The sequence below is a fragment of the Macaca fascicularis genome, chromosome 8 (assembly GCF_037993035.2).
Source record: "Macaca fascicularis isolate 582-1 chromosome 8, T2T-MFA8v1.1".
In the NCBI taxonomy this organism is placed as follows: Eukaryota; Metazoa; Chordata; class Mammalia; order Primates; family Cercopithecidae; genus Macaca; species Macaca fascicularis.
The window spans coordinates 134,875,001-134,901,874 of record NC_088382.1 but is presented as its reverse complement, the minus strand read 5'-3'; the positions used below and the strand labels follow the sequence as shown (position 1 = coordinate 134,901,874).

Below are 26,874 nucleotides of genomic sequence, written 5' to 3'. Positions count from 1 at the left end.
AAAGCCCTGAAGTCACCACTAGACTTGAGGACAGAGAGGGTGTCTCTCTTGTTCCCCACCATATCTAACAGAATGCCTAACACATAGCAGTTCAACAATATTTGTTGAAGCAATAAATTCAATTACTAAATTCTGTGATTTCCAATTCTTATATTTTCATCTCATTCACTTCTTTTCAACTTACACTATCAGTACTTTTGTTAAAATCACCACTATTGTTTACCTGGCTTACTACCATAGTTTCCTAACCTCCGACTCTGCTTCCTCCAACCCACCTCCATGCTACAGTTACCTTTTTCAGTTACAGATCAATTCTTATTAACCTTCAAAGTAAGGTCCTTTAAAATCAAATCGAAATTTCTCAATATGACATATAAGTCTTAACTCTCTTGACTTTAAACATAGCATTCCTTCTTCTTCAAAAAACAAACCCAGATATAATTGTAAGGAGAATTTCTTGATGCCCTAAAGCTGACTTAAATATTCATCTGACATGCTCTCTTAAATATATGTACTTCCACTATTATTGAATGTATACCGTATTATAATTGTATATTTGATTACCTATCTCCCCTCAACTGCATTATACATTTTCATGGGTGGGCCAGTATCTTTTCGCTCTCTCAGTGCCCTGCACATTTTCTGGCACACAGTAAGCATTCCAGGAGTATCTGATGAATATATGTATTTCTAATTCAGGTTGAGTATCCCTAATCTAAAAATACAAAATCTGAAATGCCATAAAATCCAAAGCTTTTTGGGGACTGACCTCGTGCTCAAAGGAAATGCTCATTGGAGCATTTGGGACTTCAGATTTTCAGATTAGGGATGTTCAACCCATAAGAATAAAGCCAATATTCCAAAATTCAAAAAAGTCTGAAATCCAAAACACTTCCGGTCCCAGGTATTTTGGATAAGGGGCATTCAACCTGTATCACCATGGAAGCTGATAATTTTGAAACTACATAATGGGAAAGGGATCTGAACCCAGCTGGGATCCATAAATAGGTACCAGGGGTCCATGAATACCATGCAGTTGTTCCTAACATTTTGTGTTTACATACTTTTTTTTTTTTGAGGACTTTCAGGCTGTCAAAAACTAATAATTCTATAAATTTAAGAAATATTACTGTTGGTGTTTATTTGATCAGACAAGAATATGCTAAGTGTATTACAAACTAACAAAAACAAAAAATAACCATTACACACAAGACACAGACACACATGCAGGGATTTACTTAATCCTGTCAAGCCTTATGGTAAAATTACCAAAAAGGGACAAAAATCAGAAGAGTTAGAGGGCTGCTGGAAGACTGAAGAAGAACAGATGATGCAAAAAAAGAATTTAGAAGGCAGAATAGAAAGAGAAAAGTTACCTCTGCTTACTCAGCCATTTATACAAGGTCCCTGTGTTGCCAGTACATGAAAGATTGGCTTCATTATAAAGTATGTCAGTGTCTGAAGACAGTAATGTAATTCTGAAAACTGCAAGCCGGGAGTGGTGGCTCAAGCCTGTAATCCACGCACTTTGGGGGACCAAGGCGGGCGGATCATGAGGTCAGGAGTTCAAGACCAGCCTGGCCAATATGGTGAAACCCCATCTCTACTAAAAACACAAAAATTAGCCAGGCGTGGTGGCACGTGCCTATAGTCCCAGGTACTTGGGAGGCTGAGGCAGAAGAATTGCTTGAACCCGGGAGGAGGAGGTTGCAGTGAGCCAAGATCCACCACTGAACTCCAGCCTAGGAGACAGAGCAAGACTCTCAAAACAAAAAACAAAAAACTAAAAAAACTGCAAACTTCAGCTTGCCCTAATGCTGCCCAACTTCAGGAGAATCCTGTTCTATAATCTAGTTGTCTTTTCAGTTCAGTCCAGTGAATCTCTGTTTAGACCCTGACCCTCAACAGTAGGAAGGAGAAAGAAAAGGCTGACAGTGGCCTCGGCAATAAGCAAGACGGGGCAGGGATCAGAGTGGGCGACACACTTCCTTACTTCTCAGGTGACCATCTTTCTCTGACTCATTCTACTCTTTCGTCTTTATTTATGGCATAGGTTATATACTTTTCTATTAGCAGGAATCTTGATACTATCTCATGCACTTTGGTAAAATGAGAAAATGTAATGTAAGTTCTGAAAAATACAGGTAGTTTTGAAAATTCTAGGTATAGATTTATGACTGTTGATTATGTTCAGCCTCTCATTAATTATTTACTGAAGGAAATGAGTATGATTTTTCTTTTTAAATTTGTAACTTTTTGTATCAGCACATAACATTTAATACTGCCTGGTTGGATTTTTTTTTTTTTTTTTTTTTTTTTTTTTTTGAGACGAAGTCTTGCTCTGTCGCCCAAGCTAGAGTACAGTGGCATGATCTTGGCTCACTGCAACCTCTGCCTCCCGGGTTAAAGTGATTCTCATGTCTCAGCCACCCGAGTGGCTGGTACTACAGGCATGCACCACCACGCTCAGCTAATTTTTGTAGTTTTAATAGAGATGGGGTTTACCATGTTGGCCAGGCTGGTCTTGAAATCCTGACCTCAAGTGATCTGCCTGCCTTGGCCTCCCCAAGTGTTGGGATTACAGGAGTGACCCACAGTGCCCCGCCTGATTTTTAAAATGCTAATTTTTTATATCATAAGATGTTGTTTCAAATCCACTAAGGTATATAAAATACTGTGAGTTTCTTCTCAAATATGGTGACAGGCTTGATTTTGAGTGTTCTGATGCAACCTAGCCTAACTTCCTTTACCATAAAGTCTACAGAGTAGCTACTGATCTTACATCTAAGGCGGCTCAGTCATTGAAACCAACCTTGCCAATAGGGATGAAAACTGGACCCTCTTCCTCATTAACATCAAAGGAAAGTCAGAGGGTGGGAAATTTTCTCAAAGGGAATAAGTCATTGACTGGTTAATCAGAATCTAAATAATCAGGAATGATCTGCAATTATTTGAATAACAATTTGGCCCCGTATCATTAAACATCAATATATGAGAACAGCTCTGTAATAATGTACAGGAATAGGAGCCTCATGATTTTGATATATGCACTAATGTTTGGAAAAAATAAGTCTTTTCAAGGTTCTGTATTTACTTATCCTATCTGAAATTTATGTAAAGTCTTAATCTACTATTTAAAAATATATTATTTTAAATCTTAAAACAAATGGAGAACTATTGTGGGTAAATTCCCAATAAATTCATGGTGAGATTTAGTTATCAATTATTCTGGCTGGGAGCTGGTGGGAAAGGGGGAGGCACAGGAAAGAAAAGAAAAAAAATGCTGTTTAATGAAGTCCCAGCTAACAGTGCACCTATTTGATACACCATTCATTTTTTTAAAAATTCCAGGATTCGCTTAAGAGTTATAATGGGTTTGCCCTGTTATCTATGCTGATATCCTTCTTGGCAAGGGATTGCTGTTAATAATTTATTGAAATATGGTTTCAGTTCCGTTATATTCATAGGTAAGTTGAACATGTCACAGAGAACTTGTGCTTTATTTTTGTCTATAATTTACATGGAACTTGAAACCCTTTGAAATGCCATTGGGACTGTTTTGAGGAAAGACAGATAGACGGAAATGGAATAAAAAGTTTCTATAACCTCGTTCACTGCCTGCTCTACTTGCATTCTTATCCTTAATCTTGTTGAAATCACTGTGTCTTCCATCTTCTTTAGTTTTCACTGCTGCAAGAGAGACCCGGGTTAGGAGGGGACTTGAATATGATGCCAGGATCAATACTGACAGCGAGATGAGGACCAGAAGAAGCTGTGAAGCCAGGACTAGAAATGAGGTGTTGGAAGTCTTCATGATCTAGCATCTACAATATGTATTCTCTTCATCCATACAGGTGTGGAATTTGCAAAATTAATCAGAAAATATTCACTCAGAAGAGGTCAACTGTCATGGGGTAATATAACTTAGTACTCTGTAACTGGAATGTGCACATTATTAGGGAGTTCTTAACATATCACTTCTGAGAACTCTAGTGTGGAATGGAAAGGAAACATGGCACACAACGATGCAGACGGGCATCACCTGGGGAATCCAGTACTCCATGCCAACAGATGGCCACAAGGTAGTATTTACCTTGATGAGCCTTGCAGACTCTGATACCCAGTCTCACTGACTGGACTCAGGAATGCAGATTCATGCTAACAAAACTCACAAGACACTGATGTGTTGAGAAAAAAAGAATGTGACTTTATTAATTCACAGTGAACAATAGAAGAATAGGGCATAACTGAATTACTCTATCAGCCTGATAGTGAATTATCTCCTTGAGAAGGCAATTTCCAGAGGGAAGCTTGGTGTGTGTGGAAGCAGAGCAAGTGAAGTTAATTATGTAGGATTCCAGTGCCACAGGGGTTAGATACCTACCACGTGTACTGAATGCTTGCCTCAATCAGGCAGGTGTTGTTGATCTGACAGTGCTTTGTTAGGAACCATAACAATGACATTAATAGCTTTACGTTTTCTCTGTTTTAGAGACAGAAAAACTGCTAATCTGATGGGGACTGTGTGAGTGTCTGTAAGATTACGTCAATGCTCTCAATTAGGTTATAGTAAAAACCTTACTCCCCAAAGAATCTTTATGTCTCTTAAGATTATGTTGCCTCTCTTGACCTTAATCTGTTAGGTGTTCACTTCTCAGTTTACTTTTCAGAGGGTAATTTCATGTCCCTGCTGCCTGGGATCAAGAGAGGCACCACATGGTGAACTCCACATTTGCCTACAGTTCCACAAAGTGTTGTTTAAATTCAAATCAACCTGCATTTACTGTGCCAACTTTATGCTTGCTGCTGTGCCAGGTACAGAAGAAGATTAAAAAATGTAACAAGAGCCTCAGAGGAAATGTGTAACTGCTGGGTGCCTATAGCCTTTTGTTCTACTTAAGGTACATTTACTCATTCAGTTTTCACCAGTATTTATAGACCCTCTCCTATATACCGATATTTAGTAGGTACAAGAAATGTAAAAATAAACATAGACAGGTCTTGTTCCTTTTAAGAGTCTAGCAAAGGAGCAAGATCAGACAAAAAAAAAAAAGAAAGAAAGAAAAGAAAGGTACCGTACTGAGTGGTATAGAGCATGGTGGAGAGAGTGCTTTCCTATCAGTGGGCAGAGATGCTAGTCAAGTCTTTTCAGAAATCTGATTTTAAAACACACTAAATGATGACAATTGTTAAAAAATTTAATTGCAGTGGTATAAAGCAAAAAGTCTAAGTTCCTTCCTTGCTCCTTCCCCATGCCCTTCCTGTCTCTCAGAGCTGCCCTCAGTGAGTAGTTCGGTGAGTACCTCCAGGTCTTTTTCTAAGTATATGAAACACAAACATGCAAACATTTCCATTCCCAACATACACACATTTATATATACATACACATAAATTTATATAGTTATTATCTGTGTAAAATGTATATATTACAAACCCCTATTTACATAATATACACACACGCACACTCATTTATAAGAAATACACATGTATGGGATCATATGATATATATATAGTTTTGCAACTTGTCCTTTTACATTTAATCCTTTGTCGTAAATTATAACATGTACATAGAAAAGTGCACAAAATATATACATTAAATTTAGAAAATAATTATCCTGTACAGCTACCACCAGGTCTATTACTAGAAACTTCTGAGCACCCCAGAAACTCCCTGACCTCACCACCTCCAAATCATTGTGCTGAATTCTATGTTAAGCGCAAAAAGTTTCACTTCTCCAATTCTTTCTGAATTTTTCACTTGCCTTCAGATTTTAGCCTTTAATTCCTTCTCTTTTAAGCCCTTTGCTGCTCTGAGGATGTTTTCTTATACGTACTCAACAGTTTCAATTATTTTTCAGCAAGAAGATTGTTCAAATAACCTAACTGCCATATTTCCAGGAATAGAAATCTGTGTTGCTTCTCAATTTCTTCCTTGTGTTAACATTATATGTAAAAATGTGGACTCTTACCTACTAGGTCATAACTTCTTAGGGATTAGAAGGCAAGCATCTTTTATTTCCCATAGCAAAAATAGTGAAATATGCAATAAATGCACCAAGAGTAGAGAATAATGGAATGGAAAAGAGAATGAGTATGTAACTATTCCTGCTCTTGAGGACTTCCCATTTTCTTTTCCAAGGGAAGATAAGATGTGTATGAATAAAACAATTTTACATGAAACAATTTGAGGAAATAAAGAGGTATATTTAAACACAATTCTTTGTATTCACTGACATGGAAAGATTTCCAATATACTTTGAAATAAAAACAAATGGCATAGAATGGTATATGTGTATAAAATATAATGCTATGTATCTATATATAAATCTATATATAAACTCTCATGTGTGCACAGGTGTGGGTGTATGCATGGCTATGCATATTCTTAATTATGCACAGAAAAATGACACATATTCTACAAACTGGGATTGGGGTCAGATGAGTTATCTTTTCATCTTTCAAATATCCTATATAATATTTTTGCCACAAGCATATATAACTTTTCTAGTCAGGAAGAAAACATATTAAGAAATACATGCTCAAGGGCAAACAGATATGATAATGGAAATCAAGATGAAAAAATGCAGGCAGATATAAATTCTTGGGAAAAGTTTTTAGGATTTTTTTTTTTTTTTTTTTTAATTGAGATAGAGTCTCACTCTGTTGCTCAGGCTGGAGTGCAGTGGTGCAATCTCGGCTCACTGCAACCTCTGCCTCCCGGTTCAAGTGACTCCCCCGCCTCAGCCTCCCAAGTAGCTGGGATTACAGGCGTGTGCCAACACGCTAATTTCTTTAGTAGAGAAGGGGTTTCACCATGTTGGCCAGGCTGGTCTCAAACTCCTGGCCTCAAGTGATCTGCCCGCCTCAGCCTCCCAAAGTGCTAGGTTGCTTGAGTCACCACGCCTGGCCAGGGAAAAGCTTTTTGGAAAAGGCAGGACTTGAAATGGGCTCTGTAGGACTGGCAGTGTTTGAATTAGAGGACAGAGGTGGCGGGGGATGGGGTGGGGTTAGGTGAACAAGAGTTGTGTTTTGAGTAGACCTTAGGGAAGAAATAAAAATGGTATCTGAAGAGGGCCATAAGGAAGCTGGCTAAAGCTAGCTCCAAGTTTACATCGACAGAGATGATTGAAAGGGCATAACAAAGCCACTGCAGAAAATGTGGCACATCATCAATATTAAGTTTATAACTGGTTTGATGGGAAACAAAAGTCATTACAGGTCATTTTACAAGGTGTATATGAGATAATATAAACCTCATGGGGTAGTTTGTATAGAATGAGACAAAACATGTGAAAATCCCTGGTAATTTGCCAGTAATTATAGGTTTCATTATTATAATAAAGTTACACTTTAGGGAGATTATCCTGGCATTCTTGTATGAAATGTATTACAGAATAAGAAAGACTCAGAGCAAGAAGATACCTTTGCAGCGTAATATATTTGAAAAGGCCTGCCTAGTTTTCACAATGTGAAAAATACAGATAACTGTCTTAACTCACAAGATTACTATAAGGATTAAATGTACATAAAATGGTATGGCCAAAAAGTATGTATTCATTTCTTCTCAACTGCTATTAGTCTAGATGAATGTTGATAAAAATCAGAACTTATACCCTGGTCAAGGACCTGGAAAAGATAAAGCCCAGAGAATTTTTTTTTTTTTTGAGACGGAGTCTCGCTCTGTCGCCCAGGCTGGAGTGCAGTGGCAGGATCTCGGCTCACTGCAAGCTGTGCCTCCTGGGTTCACGCCATTCTCCTGCCTCAGCCTCCCGAATAGCTGGGACTATAGGCGCCTGCCACCACACCCGACTAATTTTTTTGTATTTTTTTTTAGTAGAGACGGGGTTTCACCATGTTAGCCAGGATGGTCTCGATCTCCTGACTTCGTGATCCGCCTGCCTCAGGCTCCCAAAGTGCTGGTATTACAGGCATGAGCCACTGTGCCCGGCCAGATATTTTTCTAAATAAATAATCAATAGAGATCTATTTATTAGATGTAGAAAGTGAAAGTGGAAAAAGTGAAGATTTCTAGGTTTCCAGGAAGGGAGACTGGTGGAATGGTGATGTGTCTGACACAAACCAACCTAGATCTGTGATTACAATATATTTGGGAGTTATGACAGTCTTATCATGAGTTTCATCTCCTCCATCTGTTTTCCCTGCCCCAACTCACAACCTTCCTTGTATTAATATAAAGATGTCTTGGAATATTTTAAAACAAAAGTGCATTTACATTCATTTCATTTTGGAAAAAAATTCAAGCATGCATAAAAACCTTAAAATAATTGAGACATACAAAATTACTATATATTCAATTTATCGCAGTGGGCAAAACTTACCAATACCTTGTTACAAGTAAAAAAACTCCACATGTGACTTTAAGGAATAAAAATCCTACATAAATAAAATATTTAACAGAATTAAACATCTTTAGGGTTTAAAATTATTTGTATTTGTTCTTACAAGAACCAGAACATAAAATTATGAAAAATTTAAAAAGATCAATAAAAATTAATCACAAAAATGGTTCTGATTTACTGTGCTTTAAAAATTCTTTTCTTCCAAGTGGATTCTGACTTCTAAATTACATGTTACGATCCCAGAATATAGCTTAAAGCAGGGTTTATCACAGCTTTACAGTATTCCCAAAGTCTAAATTACATGCCTATGTTGCCTAGCTGGAGGACAAAAAGTTTTAGTACTATTACATGATAACATGCAAAAACTGGGAAAGCTTCAAAGTGATCTGCCACGCTTCAGATTCCTTACTTTTCTGTAAGGTCACATCCCTGTAGAAGATGACAGAGTTGGCAATTGCGTAACTAAGTCTCCAGAACGAGTTACAACCCTGGAATGTGACCATTCTTTTGCAATGTAGTTGGTCACCATCATATGAAAATCTTGAGAAATAAAATATCCTGTTTACCTGCTAGTTCCTGTCAGAGAAGAACTCATTCACATAACAGTCCTTTAGTCTCAACTACTAACCTATCTTTTTTAGTACTTATAATTAGATTTTTAAAAGAATATTAAGAGTATTTCTACATACTTGAAAAGGTTAAAAAAAAAGAAGAAAATAAATACATCTTGGCTTTACGATAACATAAGAAAGGGGAGGTGAGAGTATAGAAATGAAACAAAACTGGCTATGAGTTGCCCAATGTTGAAGGTGGGGATGAGTACGCAGAACATTCTACTGGGCCCACTTTACATATGTTTGAAATTTTCCGTCATAATTTCCTTCTTACCTAATTTTTCAAAATTGTCTCCTAACTCTACACCTAAAAAGAAACATTACAGTACTATTAATAGTATGGTAATAAATGTGTCATCTTTAAAATACTGAGTTACGATTCTAAAAGCACCTGAGGCTTATTTGCTCAACAATAACAAAAACTATGCCAGACAATAATTCTGTTTATGTGCACAGTGCTTACAGAAAGCACTTTCATGCTCATGATCTCAACTGATGTTCAAGATGATCCTGTGAGATACAGTGGGTGACATTCTAATTTATGAAAAAGAAACACGAGGTTCACAGTCAAGTGGCTTTCCTTTATTTATTTATTTATTTATTTATTTATTCAGTATGCCAGTATATACTGAATACTACCATGTACCAGGCAGACCTGTCCTAAATGTTAAAAAGAGATAAAGAAAACGTGGTTCCTTCTTTCAAGAGGTGCATAGTAGAGGGAACAGATTCATAAACTGTTAACTACCTGATGATGTCATCCATGCTACAGTTAAGTGTATTCCCAAATTTCTTTTACTATGACCTGCAGCAAGAAATATATTTTTTATCATAACCCAGTATATACAACTGTATGCTTAAGTGAAAAAAAATTTCATGAAATAATATTCTTCCTATGCATGATATACACTGGTATTTTCTAATCCACCTTTTCAGCATCTTTTAAGTAAAATACTGTGGGTTGCAACCTATAGTGTGCAAAAGTGCTATGGTGGGAATGACCAGAGTTCTGTTGTAACACAAAAGGAAAAAAAACTCTGTTCCAGGGAACAAAGATAGGCATTAAAGAGGTTGATCTCTGGGAAGTATCAATATTAAAGTGGCGGAACTCAAACAAAGGTCTTCAGATGCTTTAATCCCTTCGTTCTTGCAATAACTGTGCTATTTTATGCCAAATCAAAAGGAACAATAGACTGTGAACTCACTGATGAGTTATGAAGACAAGTCATTGTCTTGAAGGGATGTCAGCAATCTAATCACATCTACTGAATCCTCATTATGTGGCACAGCACTTCCTGTGTATTAGATCACCCCACTACTACCTGTAAAACAACTATAAACATCTTTTACTAATATATCATATAATTAATGCTTCTCTCTAGGACTATAAGGTTTATTCTACAGTTAACAGTCCTAAGTATTTCTTCTCTCAAAAATTCTATAAAATAAAGGCTTGCCAAGTAAGAAACCAGAATAATATATATTAGATAGAAAATCAGATACTATTTTTAATCAACCACCCATCTATATGGTGATTTTGTTTAATGCATTGTTTTTGATCCAAGGCAGTGGTACCTACTATGCAGAGTTCAGTGAAGAGTTAGCAAACCCTGATCTGTCTACCTGTGCTAGTATCTCATGCTGCTGCCCCCTGCTGTCTAAGAAGGACAGGGGCAAAATCTGGAAGATGATTTTTCTTTGCCATTTCCTCCATTAGGAATGTTTTCCATTTTTAGGTATTTGTTTTGCAAATCTATTTTGCCCAATTTGTGAACTTGACCTAGACTGGTAATTTCTTTGTACCTTTTATCCATTAAGCAATAAAAAAGAAAAAGTGTTTTTCCTCATTGGCATATGATTAGCTTACAAAAGTACTACTATTCATCTGGTGTTGAATAAACATTCACTGAAGATACTGAACAGTGTTGAACTGAACAGAAAAGAGACAAAAGGAAGAAAGTTAATTGGATTTCATGAGATACAGAGGAACTACAGCTGTTTCTCATTCCCACTTCCCCAAGGGATGTTCATGCTTTGAACATCAATAATGATTTTGGTGGCTGAAGGTTTTTAAAAAATCATAGTCTTAATTGAAATCAAGTGAAATTGAACCAAACCCAAGACACCAATCAGTCCTTGTGTCTTTAATCATATAATTGTAGGGCCTTGTTAAATTGAAAGGGTTCTGGATAAGGCTTTATAGGTATTGGCTCAGTAATAGAGGGTTGGCCAGGAGGAAATAATAATTACACTTTGAAAAAGTTACTGAAAAGCATGAGCCATTTGTAAAGACATTCTGATATTTGGATGAATCTCTAATCTCTTTGCCTGGAAGACACATTTAGGCTCGATAACTCTAAATGTTCCAAAGAAATCTGAGTAAGTCAATGAACTACATACAAACTGCAAGGTTTTCAAAAAGATATTTGTGTTATATGCTACACAAAAGATCTATTTTAAGAGTATTCTTTAACATTTTCAAAATTAAAACTAAAATCGTTTTACTGTTTTATCATTTGATTCTCAACTACATATTTACAGATTTTGAAAATTAAAGTTTTAAAATATATAATTAATGCTTCTCTCTGAGACTATATGGTTTATTCTACAGTTAACAGTCCTAAGTATTTCTTCTCTCAAAAATTCTATAAAATAAAGGTAAAATAAAATTTAACATTTTAAAAATTTATCAAATGATAAGTCATCATTTATCATCTACCAAATAATAAAACACTAAAACAATCAACTAAAGATATGTAGCTAAAAATAATATAAAACAGACTCCTGGCTTTTTAATCCACAATTATCCTTATACGCAAGGTAGAACTGGGGAAACCAGACTCTATTTTGAGGATAAGACTGAATTTCATCTAGAACATAAGCTTGGTGTCATTTTATTTCCTAAAATCTTTAATACCACTTCCAACTTTGTATGACGCATCTTCAAATGTTGGTACTTCTTTAGCTATCTTAAACTCAGTATGACCCAAACCAAACTCAGATTCTCTTCCACCCCTTCTTCCTGGCAATCCCTTCCCTCATTCTTCTTAAACAATTCCAGTGCTTTCTAAAATGGGTCACAAGAAAATCCACTGAAAAGATGGTTAAAATATTAAAAATTTTGTACTGGATACATGCTCAAAAATATTTTACTATTAAGGATGTGTGATTAAAAAACAAGTTGAGACTACAAATCTAATGTAATATAGGCTGCCTTCACTGCTTTCAGTTCCTAATGCTTAGATTATTTCTCCCAGTCTCTTGCATCTCTGTTCTTTCCCATTTCCATTACCACTGCAGTAGTTCAGGTTCTCCATATCTTGCTTGGACTTCTGTGGTGGTCTTCTATCTTGTCTTGCTTCCTGCAACATTTTTTTTCTGACTCATCATCCTTCATTGTACCACTAGAAGTATCTTCATTAATCATACACTAGCACTGATTAAAAACAAACAAACAAACAAACAGCAACACATATCAAATAGTCCCAACACCCTAACAGTTTTCAAGGCTTTCTATCGTCTTATCTCAATCTGGTATAGTGAAAAAAAGCATGGACTTCAGGACTAAGCTTTGTAACTTAGAGCGAATCACTCAGGCTTTCTGAGTTTCTACTTCATCTGTGAGTGGCCATATACATAGTTCACAGGACTGTAACGTGAATTCAATGAGCGAAGCTACATACGAGAAGGAGCTTAGCACAGAGCCAGGCACATATGAATTGATTATCTTGCTGTAGGTTCACTGGCTGCAACCACTCTCTGCCTTATCCCCCTTACACTTGACCACCATATGGCATATAACACACCAGGCTCTCTGGGACATTCACTTTTGTCAAATATGACATATGCTCTCAGCCCTCTTTGGCTCTGAATATACTATACTCTCAGCCTCAAATGCCTTGTACTGCCTTCCCCAGTGAAATTAAATCCATGCTTCAAGGCTCAGCTCAAATGTCAGCTCTTCCAGGAAGCCTTCCCTTGATTCTGCTGGTCAAAAGTCATCACTCCCCTTTTGTGTTTTCCCAGCACCCTGTTTGCAGCTTTATTTTAATAATTATTTCTTTGTTACATTACCACATATTTACATATATGTTACCATCACTGAATTGTAAGCTTCTAGAAGACAGAAAGCATACTTTTCTTATTTTTATTCTCACCAATTAACACCTTGTACTGGAAGGAATTGAATAAATATCTGCTGACTGAATGAGTAAATGCACCAAAACACTTTTGAAAGGAGTAAAATTTTACCAAAACAAACACTACTTATTTCAACTTGTGAAATAATTTTTACCTGAAAAATATACCATAATTTTATTTAATCTTTACAATTCATAAATAAAAGTAACAAGAAATGATCTAAAAAGTAGGCAATTTTGATACTTAGGACTCAATACATAGTACAAGATACTATTTTTTAACTCTTAAACTGACTTTAAAAATTTAGAATATCAATTGCGATCCACTGAAAGATAACCAGTGCATGTAATAGTAGTAGAGGGCAATGATTCAGAGGAATAAATCAATGGCACATACATAAAATGAAATATTAGAAATCAATTTAAAATCATGTTTTCCAATATTTAATGAGCTCACAGTATACTGAGTGAAAAAATCAGGACACTAAATTGATCCCAGTTTTCCAAATACATAGTTTATAGAAAAAAAAGACTAAAAGAAAACACAAAATGTTAATATGTGGTTATCTCTGGGTAATGGGATTACAGGTGATTTTTATTTTGCCCTCTATATTACCTGAATCTTTTATAATATGCACATTTTTATAGTCAGAAAACTAATTCAAAATAGATTGAATATAAAGGAATTCTAATTAAAGCTTAATCAGATTTGCAAACACCATAGTTTATTAGCAAAGTACAAGGCTTCCTGATTTTTAATATTGACTGCAATACATTTGTGAAGAAGATGTAATTAAAAACTGGGAGTTAATGCTATAGCTTAGACAAAGATGCTAATAAAAACTGTCCTTAATTCTAAACAGAAAGTAAAGGAAAAAAAACATTTGATTCGTTATTTGGTAAGGCAGCAAAGCAGTGGCTCTGAAGGGGAAGGCCCTGGTTGGCATGACTTGCTCTCTGAGCTCCAGTCACTCTAGTGACAAGTCAGGGACACTGCTGTTGCCCACACCTTCTCACTGCTGTCTGAAGGACTGATGGAGACACTGAGCTACCATTCATAAAATCTCCACCACCATGTCAGGCAGGCCTGCTCCTGCTTCTCATGTCCTGTGGATCTGGAGGCTGCCCCCCAATTTGAGGATGGGCAAGGTCAAGGCAGGTGTTCATTCTGACTTAAAAGGAACCTGGAAAGTCTGGTTAAACCTGTTAGTAAAAGTTAATTCTAATACAGACCTTGAGTGGCCTCAGGTGTTTCAGACTGCACCAGACAAGGCTATGAATGCAGCACTCACTGGTGCGGCCCTAGGCAAAGGGAGCTAGGGCAACTAAAGGAAGTGAACTGGGTTGGTGGGTGGAGATAGGGGTTGGGGAAGGACACAAAAAGATGAGGCAGAGGGATGAGAGAACAAGTTTTGGAGAGCAGTGCCATGAAAGGGGGAGAGAAAAGAGGAAACTAAGGGAGAAAGCAGAAATAGCCAGCCTGTCAAACAGGGAGGAGTAAGGGCAAGAGAGAAAGTGGGTTCTTCCTCCCTGTCTTCCTCCTTGTTCTCCCTCCCCAATTTACTCTTTATTCATGCTTACTTCCCTGCTTCTCCCTCTTTTCCGCATCCCCCCGCCCCCCTCCCACCTCTCCTCTCCACCTCTTCACTATCCAAATCATGTTTTTAGTCTCAAGAATCACTCCCACTCCTTCTCAGACAAGTGGCATTTCGTCCTCCAGGAGTCAGAAAGTGAGAACTCCAGAAAACACTAATCCGAGTGGATCACAAGGCCTGAGTTGGCTTCCCGAGCCCCCAAGGCCCCCAAGCATCACGAATGAGATCTAGACTGATCCCGGCTGTAGATATGAGGGGTACAGTGCAAGGAGAGCAGCTGTACACCTCTCCACTTTCTGTCCCTGCCACCCCTGTCCTCATTTGCACTAGCTTCAGTTACAAAGGATGCACTGTCTTCAATTACAAACAACCCACGCGAATGTCCCATGATTAGAATTCATCATCTGATAACTGTACGGTCACCTTCCTCTCCTGGTGAATTTCTAAAATGTTATTTTAAAATGCCAAGACTGGACATGTTTAAAAGCAAATCTACACAATGACTGGACCATGAGAATACTTAGTTAAAGTCATGAGGCCCTCTGGGGAGGAATGCACTATTTCCATAATGCATCATCTTGGTGCCCAATGTCAGTTTAATACGCCAAGAAAAAGATCAAAACAAAATGTTTGACACTGGGGTTTTTGTGAAGAAAATTGTATGTATTCTTTTTTGCAAACAGACATAAACGTTGAATTTAATCAAAAGTGTAAATAATTGTTAAGTGTTATATATGCGGGTGCTAAGTGGGGGCAACTTCAGAGACTCAAGGATTCACTTTGGTTAAATGGTAAAAGTCCATTAAAATTCATCTTTTGGAAATTATTACTCGAAAAAGAAGAGAATGATAATATTGTATCTGGAAATGTGTTCATTCTCCAGTTAAAGTGTGTTATTTTACACCTCATCAAACAGTACAATAATTTGTCTACAATTGCCAAAAGCAATGATGCTTGAAGTGAAAACAAAAATGTCCTTGCAGATAGCTTTGCTTTGTTCAGCAAATAAGTATAATTTGCTCTCATGTTAAGAGAAAACATTTTCTTATAAAATATATCAAGAAATAAAAAGGCAATACCTTCCTGAATAAAAACAAATATACCCCAGAGCGCAATGTGAAACAAACAAGCTACTGGGAACCTCCCTGGAGAGGCTTCTCTGCTCACTGTACCCTTAGACTTTGAACTTTCTCAGGGGGTGCTGGCAAACTGCAGGATATGCAAACAGGGTGAGCTGATGATTTTCACTTCTTCAACCTCTTTTTGCAGCTCTCTCAGGAACTGAGACAAAGCCAAGAATGAAATGAGAGCTGCAGGGCTCTGAATAACTATTTAGCAGTGTTGACTATAAAAAAGAGCTGTTGGGTTTGAGGTGAATGGAGTCAAAAGGACAGAAAGAGGTTGTTAGAGAGCTTAAAAGAGCCACAAGATGAAAGGAGACCCACTGTTGTCGACTGAAGGAAAGCCTTACTTTTAGCTAATTTGTTTCTTGGCATGGCCCCACAGTGCCTCTCTGAATGGCAAAACCCAGCACTGGTTTAAGAACTGATTTCAGTCTCTTAGGTAATATGTAAAAACATTAAGTTCTCAAACTCAGCTCATGTTAAGGATTAGCACATACAGCCTAAGAAAGATACGCCAAATATGTGATAAATTATTCTCAGATTTAGCCCACTGGATGAAGGCACTTTGTTTCAGAAACACAGACTTTAGCAAAAGTACTCCAAAATAATCACTAATTTGAAAAAAATCTAATGTCTTACAAAACAGATGACATTATCACTGCTGTACTGACTTCCCATTTCCTCCAACTTCTAAGAGTTTTTCTTTTTCCTCAATAAAGTCAATCAACAAGAGGCAGTTTCCGTAATAGTAAAGGGCATGGACTCTGCAGCTTGATTTCCTGGGTCTGAATCGTAAACATAAAGTTTGGCGAATTGCTCAACCTCATATGAGCCTCAATATCCTCCTCTGTAAAATGGGGATAACACTATCTACCTACCTTATTGCACCTTAAATAGAGCTGGGTACGTAACAAGTACTCAAAGGTCAATAGTTGTTATTAGTAAAAAACAACAACAACAACAAAAAAATTGTTACCACACACCAACCAGTGGAACAGAATAGAAAGCCCAAAAATAAACCTATGAATTCATGTTCAATTGATTTTTGACAAATGCGCCAAGAACACACAATGGGGAAAGAACATCTCTTCAATAAATAATGTTGGGAAAACTGTAGATACACATGCAGAAGAATGAAATTAGATTGTTACCTCACAACATATGCAAAAATGAACTCAAAATGGATTAAAGACTTAAAAAATATTTAAGACCTGAAACTGTAAAACTACTTGAAGAAAACTAGGAATAGCTCCACAATATTGGGCTAAGCAATAATTTCCTAGATATGACTCCAACAGCACAGGCAATAAAAGTAAAAATAGACAAATGGATTGCATCAAACTAAAATGCTTCTGCACAGCAAAGGAAGCAACAGAATGAAAAGACAATTCACGGGTTGGGAGGAAATTTGCGAACCACACATATGATAATGAGCTAACATCCAAAATACATAAGGAACTCAAACAACTAAATAGTAAGAAAACAAATAACCTGATTTTAAAATGGGCAAAGGGCTGGGCATGGTGGCTTATGCCTGTAATCCCAGCACTTTGGGAGGCTGAGGCAAGAGAACTGCTTGAGCCCAGCAGTTTAACACCAGCCCGGGAAACAGCCAGACCTCCTCTCTACTAAACATTTTAAAAATTAGCCAGGCATGGTTGTGTGTGCCTATAGTCCCTGCTACTAGGGAGGCTGTAGTGGGAGAATCTCTTGAGCCAGGAAGATCAAGGCTGCAGTGAGCTATGACTGCGCCACTACACTGCAGCCTGGGTGACAGCGCAAGACCCTGACTCAAAAAAAAAAAAAAAAAAAGAGGATCCGAACGCATATTTCTCAAAAGAAAGACATATAAGTGGCCAAGAAATATATGGAAAAAATGCTCAACTTCTCCAACCATCTGGGAAATGCAAATTAAAATCACGAAGAGATATCACTTCACATCTGTTAGAATGGCTATTAGCAAAAAGAAAAGACAACAAGTATTGGTGTGGATGTGGAGAAAAGGCAATCCTGGTACATTGCTCGTAGGAGTGTAAATTAGTACAGCTATTATGAAAAACAGTACGGAAGTTCCTCAAAAAACTACAAATAGAGCTACCATATGATCCCACTTCTGGGTATACATCCAAATCAATTGAAATTGGTATGTCAAAGAGATTTCTGCACTCCCACATTCACTGTGGCATTATTCACAATAGTTAAGACATGGAAGCAACCTGAGTGTCTACTTTTTATTTTATTTTTTATTTTTTTGAGACAGGGTCTTGCTCTGTTGCCCAGGCTGGAGTGCAGTGGTGCAATCTTGGCTCATAACAACCTCTGCTTCCTGGGTTCAAGCGATCCTCCTACCTCAGCCTCCCAAGTAGCTGGGACCACAGGTGTGTACCACCACGTCTGGTTAACTTTTTTGTATCTTTTGTAGAGATGGGATTTCACCATGTTGCTCAGGTTGGTCTCAAACTCCTGAGCTGCCTGCCTCAGCCTCTCAAAGTGCTGGTATTACAGGTATGAGCCACCGTGCCTAGCTTTTTAATTTCATTTTATTTTATTTTTGAGACAGGGTCTCACTCTGTTGCCCAGGCTGGAGTGCAGTGGCATAATCTTGGCTCACTGCAGCCTGACCTTCAGGGCTAAAGTGATCCTCCCACCTCAGCCTCCTGGGTAGCCGGGTTATTTCTTTTCTTTTTGTAGAGACAGGGTTTTGCCATGTTGCGTAGGCTGGTCTTGAACTCCTGAGCTCAAGCGATCCGCCCACCTCAGCCTCCCACAGTGCTGGAATTACAGGTTCATGCCACTGCACCTCGCCTCTAAGTATCTATCAATTGATGAACAGATTTTTAAAATGTGGTATATACATATACAGTGGAATACTAGCTAGCCTTTGAAAAGAAATTCTGTCATTTGCAACAACATGGATGAACCTGGAGGGCACTATGCTAAGTGAAATTAGCCAGGCACAGAAAGACCAATACTGTATGATCTCACTTACATGCGGAATCTAAAACAGGCTAATTCATAGACTTTGAGAATAGCATGGGGGTTACAAGAGGCTGGGGGAAGGGGTTGGGGAAATGGAGAGATGTTGGCCAAACTACAAAGTTTCGGTTAGACAGGAGGAGTTTTAGTGATTGCACAACATGAAAATCATGTTATTAATAATGTATTTGTATACTTCAAAATTACTTAGAGTAGATTTCAAAAGTTTTCACCACAAAAAAGTAAATGAGGTAACAGATATGTCAATTAACTTGATTTAATCATTCCATAATTATACATATATCAAAACATCACACTGTATTCCATAAATATATACAATTATTATTTCTAAATTTAAAAAATTTAAAAAATCATTCCTACTTTAAGGCAATGACATCCTTGTACCTAATCTTTTTAAAAAGCGTATGATTAATATATTTAATAATTTGCATGCCTGCTTTTTCAAGTTAAGAATGTAATGCTTGAAGGCTTATTACTTTGTCTCCAATATCATATAGTTTCTGGCATATAATATGAGTTTGACAAGTGAGTGTACACATAAATAAAAAGAAAGAAAATTTCCAGACCGAAGAAGGTGAATATTTATAACATAAGTTCAGATTTAATGAGCTTTTTTACTGAGTGCCTACTTTATGCTAGGCCCTGTGTGAAGACTTTCAAATCATTCATTTAGAGGTTGAACATCCCTAATCCGAAAATCTGAAATGCTTCAAAATCCGAAACTTTTTGAATACTGACACATTGCCACATGTGGAAAATTCTACACCTGGTTGCAGTCAAAATGCAGTCAAAACTTTGTTTCATGCACAACATTATTTAAAACATTGTATGAAATTACCTTCATGCCATGTGTACAAGCTGTATATGAAACAAATGAATGTTGCATTTAGGCTTGGGTCTTATCCCTAATATACTTCATTACGTATATACAAATATTCCAAAATCTGAAGAAATCTGAAACACTTTCTGGTCCCAAGCATTTCACATAAGGGATATGCAACTTATAATATGTCTATGGATAAAGACACATCTGGCTGGGCACAGTGGCTCATGCCCGTAATCCCAGAATTTGGGGAAGCTGAGGCAGGTGGACTGCTTGAGCCCAGGATTTCAAGACCAACCTGGGCAACACGGCAAAACCCTGTGTCTCCAAAAAATACAAAACTTAGCCAGGCATGGTGGTATGCATCTGTAATCCCAGCTACTCGAGTCTGAGGTGGGAGGATCACCTGAGCGAGGGAAGTTGAGGCTGAAGTGAGCCACGATTGCATCACTGCACTTCAGGGTGGGTGACAAAGTGAGATCCCACCTTAATAAAAGAGACACATCTATGTAAAGGCATTAATAATACAGTGGCTACTGGGCTATGCTAAGACTCATTTAGACTACCCCCTTTAGTTTACAACCTGACACAGCTGGTTATTTAAACTTTGTTGAGCTAATTTTCAAGCCATATGAAAAATTCATTTATTTCTCAAGCCTTGGAAATGTAGCAGTAGAGGGTGGGTATGACCACGATATGGGGAATGCTACTGCAGGACTGGTATCCTATCTTCTAGCTCTGAGGAAGGGTGACAGTATCCATTTGGAACATAAAAAATACCTTAGAGATATTTTTAGCACTCACAGGGCCCAAGTTAGAGAAAGCTCAGCTATAAGAAATCTCTTTAACCACAGAATAAAGAACTATATATTACACACAAGACTTGGCAGCAACTCAAATTCCAAATGTTAGTTTTTCTTGCAATCATCATATATTTCATGGAAAATTTGTATCGATCTCAGCTCTTACTAGGAAGAAAATTCTAAGCTTGCATAAAAGAATAAGTGGATTTCAATCTTCTGAAAGGCTTTTGGGTGTGGCTGATAGCTAACTTTGAAAACTTAGCAACACAGGATACATTATGAGTAAGTTCTTTACTACTTTTTTTTTTTTAAATAATGATGTTAACTCACCAGATCCTTCTGAAAGAGTCCTTTTATTAATTTCAATGAAGTCAAGCAGAGAACAAGTTGTAATATGAAACACAATTTATGCAACTATGTTGAAATTCTCTGACAGAGTTACATGTTCTAATGTAAGAATTTTATGGTAAAACAGTTCAAAATAATATCAAGAATTAGGTTAGGCTCATTTTTGTTTTAGGCTGTCACAGGAAAACTCTTTCTATACAAACCATTAAAATTCTAAGGCAAATGATAATGCCTTTTTTTAAAAAATCATGTTCCCTACAGTTTAAAATTAAACAGCTGAAACTAAACCTCATTTGAAATTATACTGTTAGGCAACTCCAAAAGCTAAACACAAAAACATGTTAAAATAAAGATTGCAACATCAAGAGAAAACTATCCTCATATATATAGTTTTAGATTCTCAGCCATTTCTGACTCCTGCCCAGATGAGATCAACTGATCCTTCATAGGTTTTCCCACAGTCAGCCAACAAGCTACTCACTATTTCTCAGCCACATGGGTTTACTCAGAGAAATGCATGCAATACATTTAAAAAGCCAATAGAAATCCCGTGGGTGGGTTTGGTCTGCCTTTCAAAACCAATGAACTTCCCATTATATAATCTTTAATAGTAAGAGGGAAGTTTACAAGTCATACACCCAACTTAACCATAAGGCAGGCTATGTTGTATGCCTCACTGTATTAGGAAAGAAGAAGAAGAAGAAAAAAAGAGCTTTCTGAATGGCACAAACCATCTTGTCCAGTAAGGTCAGAAAATTAATGAATCCTATTTGATATTGACAGTACCACCAGGTTCTTCTACACAATGATTTTTCAGTTGGTGTGGTGTTTTCCATCAGAGAAGCCCAAAGTGTGTAAAACAAAACTTCAGTGACATTTTATTAATTCTTTATAAAACAGAGTAAGTCTTATAACCAGAGGAGAATTCTGAGAATCTGGCTTTTCCAGAAAACCCAAGAAAAATAATTCAGTTTCACCATTCTCAAATTCATTTGACTTTGAAACAAAATAAACATATTACTTTATTTAATATCATTGCACAAGCAAATTCACAAGAATGAAATGTGTTCAGAGTTCCTAGAAAAAATGTAGCAATACAGGCTGCCAACTTGTTCAATGTCAAGCTCTAGGCAGTATAGCAGCAGCAGCAGTAAATGACTCAGAGTGAATCACGCTTAAGCTATTTTTGCTTTTAAAGTACTGCCAGGCACTGTGTTAATATTCAATCCAGAGTAAATTTAGCCCAACAAGAAAACAAGTGTTTCCATGGTTCCTTCTTCACAGTGTTTATGGTATATATGCAGCCATTAGGCACAGGAATCCAGCCAGATAAATTAAGTAGAAATGCTCATCTTTCATTTATATCCAAGCTTTGGAACACTGAAAGTATGAAAGTCAACTCAGGCTTTTCTTCCATCTCTTTCTATCTGTCTCCCCAGACCCCAAATAGCAAATATGTGGAGTATATTATTAATGCTTCATTTAAAATTTGATCCCATTAAAATAGCTTTAGTGGACTGGTGTTCATGGATTTATCTGGCTCTATATTAAGAATCACAACCACTCACATTTTTCTGATAATGTAACCACAGGGGACAAAAATGCTTAAAGTACCTAGCAAAAACTGCAGAAAATTTGGTCTGCAGAGACCAAATGGAATCCTTATACAGGAGATGTTAAAATATTGGTTACAGGGGATAAATCACCAATATCTAACTGATTGTTTTATTGTGTTTAAAACACGTAACATAAAATTTAACATCTTAACCATTTTAAAATGTATGGTTCATTAGTGTTAAGTTTATTCATGTTGTTGTGAAACAGATCTCTAAAACTTTATCTAGTAAAACTGAAACTCTCTATACTAATCTATTTTTTTAAAAATCTCAACTTTTGGCCAGGCGCAGTGGCTCACACCTGTAATCCCAGCACTTTGGGAGGCTGAGGCAGGTGGATCACCTGAGGTCAGGAGTTCAAGACCAGCCTGGCCAACATGGCGAAACCCCGTATCTACTAAAAATAGAAAAATTAGCTGGGCATGGTGGCAGGTGCTGTAATCCCAGCTACACAGGAGGCTGAGGCATGAGAACTGCTTGAACCCAAGATGCGGAGGTTGCAGTGAGCCGAGATCGTGGCACTACACTCCAGTCTGAGCAATAGAGTGAGACTCTGTCTCAAAAAAAACCCCTCACCTTTTCAGAGTATGCTATTTTTATCCCAAATGCATGTGGAGTTTTTATATTTGAATAGCACAGTGACTTGGGGTACTGCTTCTAGAACTTTTCCCTAATTAAACCTACCTGTCTGTTTGTATGTTAGAATCCTCAGCATTATCTGCTGAATAATCTAAGCTATAGTAGACATGGTGGTTAGTATTTTGGTCAGTAAAAAATATCAGTCTGCTTTCTTAGTAGAGGTTTCTAAGGTGGGATGCATGCACCTCAGAGTACATGCAAAATCTCAGAATTTCTATTTATAATTAACTTTTATTTTAAAAAGGAGAAAAATTAGGTTTCACTAATAATGCACATACTGATATTATGCAGAATATGTACAAACACAAATTATCAGGAGGTTCATATGACAGTAACAATTAAAAAAGTGTAGAGACTTCTGCTTTAATGACCACAAACGCCTGAGTCTTCTTGTCCTTCTTGTCTCTTTATTTTCTATCCTAGTACAACGGTTTTTTGTTTTGTTTTGTTTTGTTTTTTTCATATTTAGACGGTCACTGCCACTAAGTATAGTGGAAAAGGCTGGGTCAGCAAGCAACTGGAGAAGATAGAGAAATGGTAATCTGAGCAAGTCAACTCTGGAAAAGAGCCACACAAAGTACCTCAGCACAGCTGTAATAACAGGACTGAGCACAGTGACAGTCACACAAACCAGCCTAATCGAAGACTCATGCTCTGAATTTAAAAAGTGATCAGGGCCGGGCGCGGTGGCTCATGCCTGTAATCCTAGCACTTTGGGAGGCCGAGGCGGGGGGATCATGAGGTCAGGAGATTGAGACCATCCTGGCTAACACGGTGAAACCCCATCTCTATTAAAAATATAAAAAACCAAAATTAGCCGGGCGTGGTGGCGGGTGCCTGTAGCCCCAGCTACTCGGGAGGCTGAGGCAGGAGAATGTCGTGAACCCGGGAGGTGGAGCTTGCAGTGAGCCGAGATCACGCCACTGCACTCCAGCCTGGGTGAACAGAGCAAGACTCCGTCTCAATAAATAAATAAATAAATAAATAAATAAATAAATAAATAGTGATCAGTTTTCTTATGAAGATCTCTAGACCTCTAGGACTCCCAGAAAATTATAGTGGAGATTCAAAAGCTATTTTCAATATTCTGAGAAAGCCTAGCACAAGCATAGTATGTAATAGACAGGATCTTTCAAAACACAGGCCTCCTGGGCAATAACTATCAAAGAGGTACCTTGGTGGTAAAAAGGTGGAAACTCCTAAAATAGTCTAACTTATCTCAACGGAATCTTCCTATTGAAAGCATCTAGCACAGGGCTTGGCATATAGTATAGATGCTTAATAAATCTTTGTGGAATAAATGGATGCAATATATAACCGCATCCACACAAATCATCTTATTTGAAGCCAATGCATTCTAAAACTCTGTTACCTACACGTTAACTGTGGAAGTAACTTTCAAAATCTCAAAGCCTAAGGGACTATAAATAATTGACCAGAACATCTTACTTTCCCTTGATCACTGATTTCACTAACTCGTCTTTACCTGAAAATTCCAGGTTGGAGTATAAACAGTATTTAAATGTCTACAAAAATAACATTAAAACCTAAGCAGAGGCAAAGGTGAGAGAGTGAAGAATGGTTGAAGCAGGAGATTTTTTGGATAGTGAAACTATTCTGTATGGTGGACATATGACATTATCCATTTGCCAAAAACCCATAGACCATATATATATATATATATATATATATATTTTTTTTTTTTTTGAGACAGAGCCTTGCTCTTGTTGCCCAGGCTGGAGTGCAATGGCACAATCTCGGATCACTGCAACCTCCACCCCCCAGGTTCAAGCGATTCTCCTGCCTCAGCCTCCTGAGTAGCTGGGATTACAGGCATGTGCCACCACGCCCAGTTAAGTTTGTATTTTTAGTAGAAACAGGGTTTCTCCATGTTGGTCAGGCTGGTCTTGAACTCCTGACCTCAGGTAATCTGCCTGCCTCTGTCTCCCAAAGTGCTGGGATTACAGGTGTGAGCCACCGCGCCTGGACCCACAGATCATTTGATTCAGCTATTCCACTTCTGAATATATACACAAAAAAGAACTGAAAGCAGAAACTCAAATAGATATATGTACACTGATGTGCACAGCAGCATTATATCCAAAAGGTGAAAACCCAAATGTCCATTGATAGATGAATGAATCAACAAAATGTAGTACATACAATAGAATATTCAGTCTTAAAAAAGAATGAAATAGCAATACATGCTACAACATAGGTGAACATTAAAGCCACTGTGGGAAGTGAAATATGCCAGACACAAACGGACAATTTTTTGTTTGTTTTAAGAGACAGATATAGTCTTGCTCTATTGCCCAGGCTGGAGTGCAGTGGCACAATCATGGCTCACTGCAGCCAAGACCTCCTAGGCTCAAGTGATCCTCCCCCCTCGGCCTCCCAAGTAGCTAGGACAACAGGTGTGTGCCAATATGCCCAATTAACTTTTTAATTCTTGTAGAGACAGGGTCTCGTTATATTGCCCAGGCTGGTCTCGAACTCCTGGGCTCGAGTGATAAACACACAAATATTGTACAATGTCATTTATATGAGGTACCCAGAATAGTCAAATACATAGAGATAGAAAAAAAAAAACAAAAAAAACAGTGGTTACCAAGGGTGAGGGTAGGGACATGGGGAGTTACTGTTTAATGGCTACGATTTCCATCAGGGTTACTGAAAAAGTTCTGGAGATGGCTAACGGTAATGGTTGCACTTCAATGTGAATGTACTACACTGAAGAGCACACCTAAAAATGGTCAAAATAGTAAGTTTTATGTAATATAAATGTTAATACACAAACACCCACCCCATTAAAATATACACAGCATAAACCTAATGTAAAAAATGGGCTTAACTCAATAATAGTGTATCAATACTGGTTAATCAATTGCAACAAATGTGCCATACAAATGTATACTATTAAAAGGAAAACAGGGGAAACTGGTGTGTGAGGGGGTTGGGGGAGAAAGGTGGTATCTGGGAACTCTCTGCGCTATCTGTTCCATTCTGTCAACCTAAAAATGCTCTAAAAATAAAGTCTATTAATTAAAAAAATTTCGAAGCAGAGGCAAAAGGGGTTGGTCTGTGGCAAACTTCTTTCATGTAGGGTCCTGTACTGACCCCGCCAGTGACCTATTTCCTTGTTGAGACCATGAGCCCCCATGACTCAGCCTCCTTGCCTGCCAGTTCTGATCCCATTCCTTTAATGCTCATGGACTTCCTGGTCCTAGAGGCTTGGACCTGATGTTCCTGCTCCCATGGGCTCTGGATGCTACTGCTATTCCCTAGTCTGTTCAGCTTGCTCTGACCTATGACTTGTCTTGACCTTATTGTTTGTGTATATTCTGCCTTCCAATGACTGGCCTGCTATTGACCCTTGGTATTCTAAACCTTGATACAGTTCCCTAATTCTGCCTACCAACCTGGTATTTATTTATCTTGCTGGAAGGCACAGCCCAGCCTAATAGTAATTAAATGGGAAGAGTATTTAGGGGAATGATATTGGTATACAATTATAATATTTGAAAACATTACTTAATACTATAAATAAAAGTTATTTGTTTAATGTAAATTGCTTCTTAAAAGCAGATTTTATTCTACCTTCTAATTTCCTGCCTTAATTCTGTGTTCACAGAGTATCCAGATATAAAGTAAGAATTACAAACTAGAATGCCAGCAGAAAAGACAGTCGAAGTGGATCAGATATAAAACAGGAGGGAATGGTCAGAATAGTGACTAATGGAAAGGCACAACTCTTATCTAAATACATTTGAAACACAACAAATCCCAACACTGTGTGAGCCAAACAGAACTCAC

At 37.6% G+C, this 26,874-nt stretch overlaps 1 protein-coding gene across 16 annotated transcripts in view; it reads right to left on the bottom strand.

The window, feature by feature from the left end:
- Positions 1–26,874, bottom strand: part of NSMCE2 (NSE2 (MMS21) homolog, SMC5-SMC6 complex SUMO ligase) — a 271,125-nt gene that overhangs the window by 123,354 nt on the left and 120,897 nt on the right. Inside the window, exon 5 of one of the 16 annotated variants that reach the window (XM_065519596.2) lies at positions 2,682–3,690. The exons of the other annotated variants lie outside the window; for them this stretch is intronic. Within the exon in view, the coding sequence (XP_065375668.1) occupies positions 3,500–3,690 (191 nt within the window). The 3' untranslated portion in view covers positions 2,682–3,499. Of the gene's footprint in view, positions 1–2,681; positions 3,691–26,874 lie in introns of those variants that run through there. 16 annotated transcript variants of the gene reach the window in all.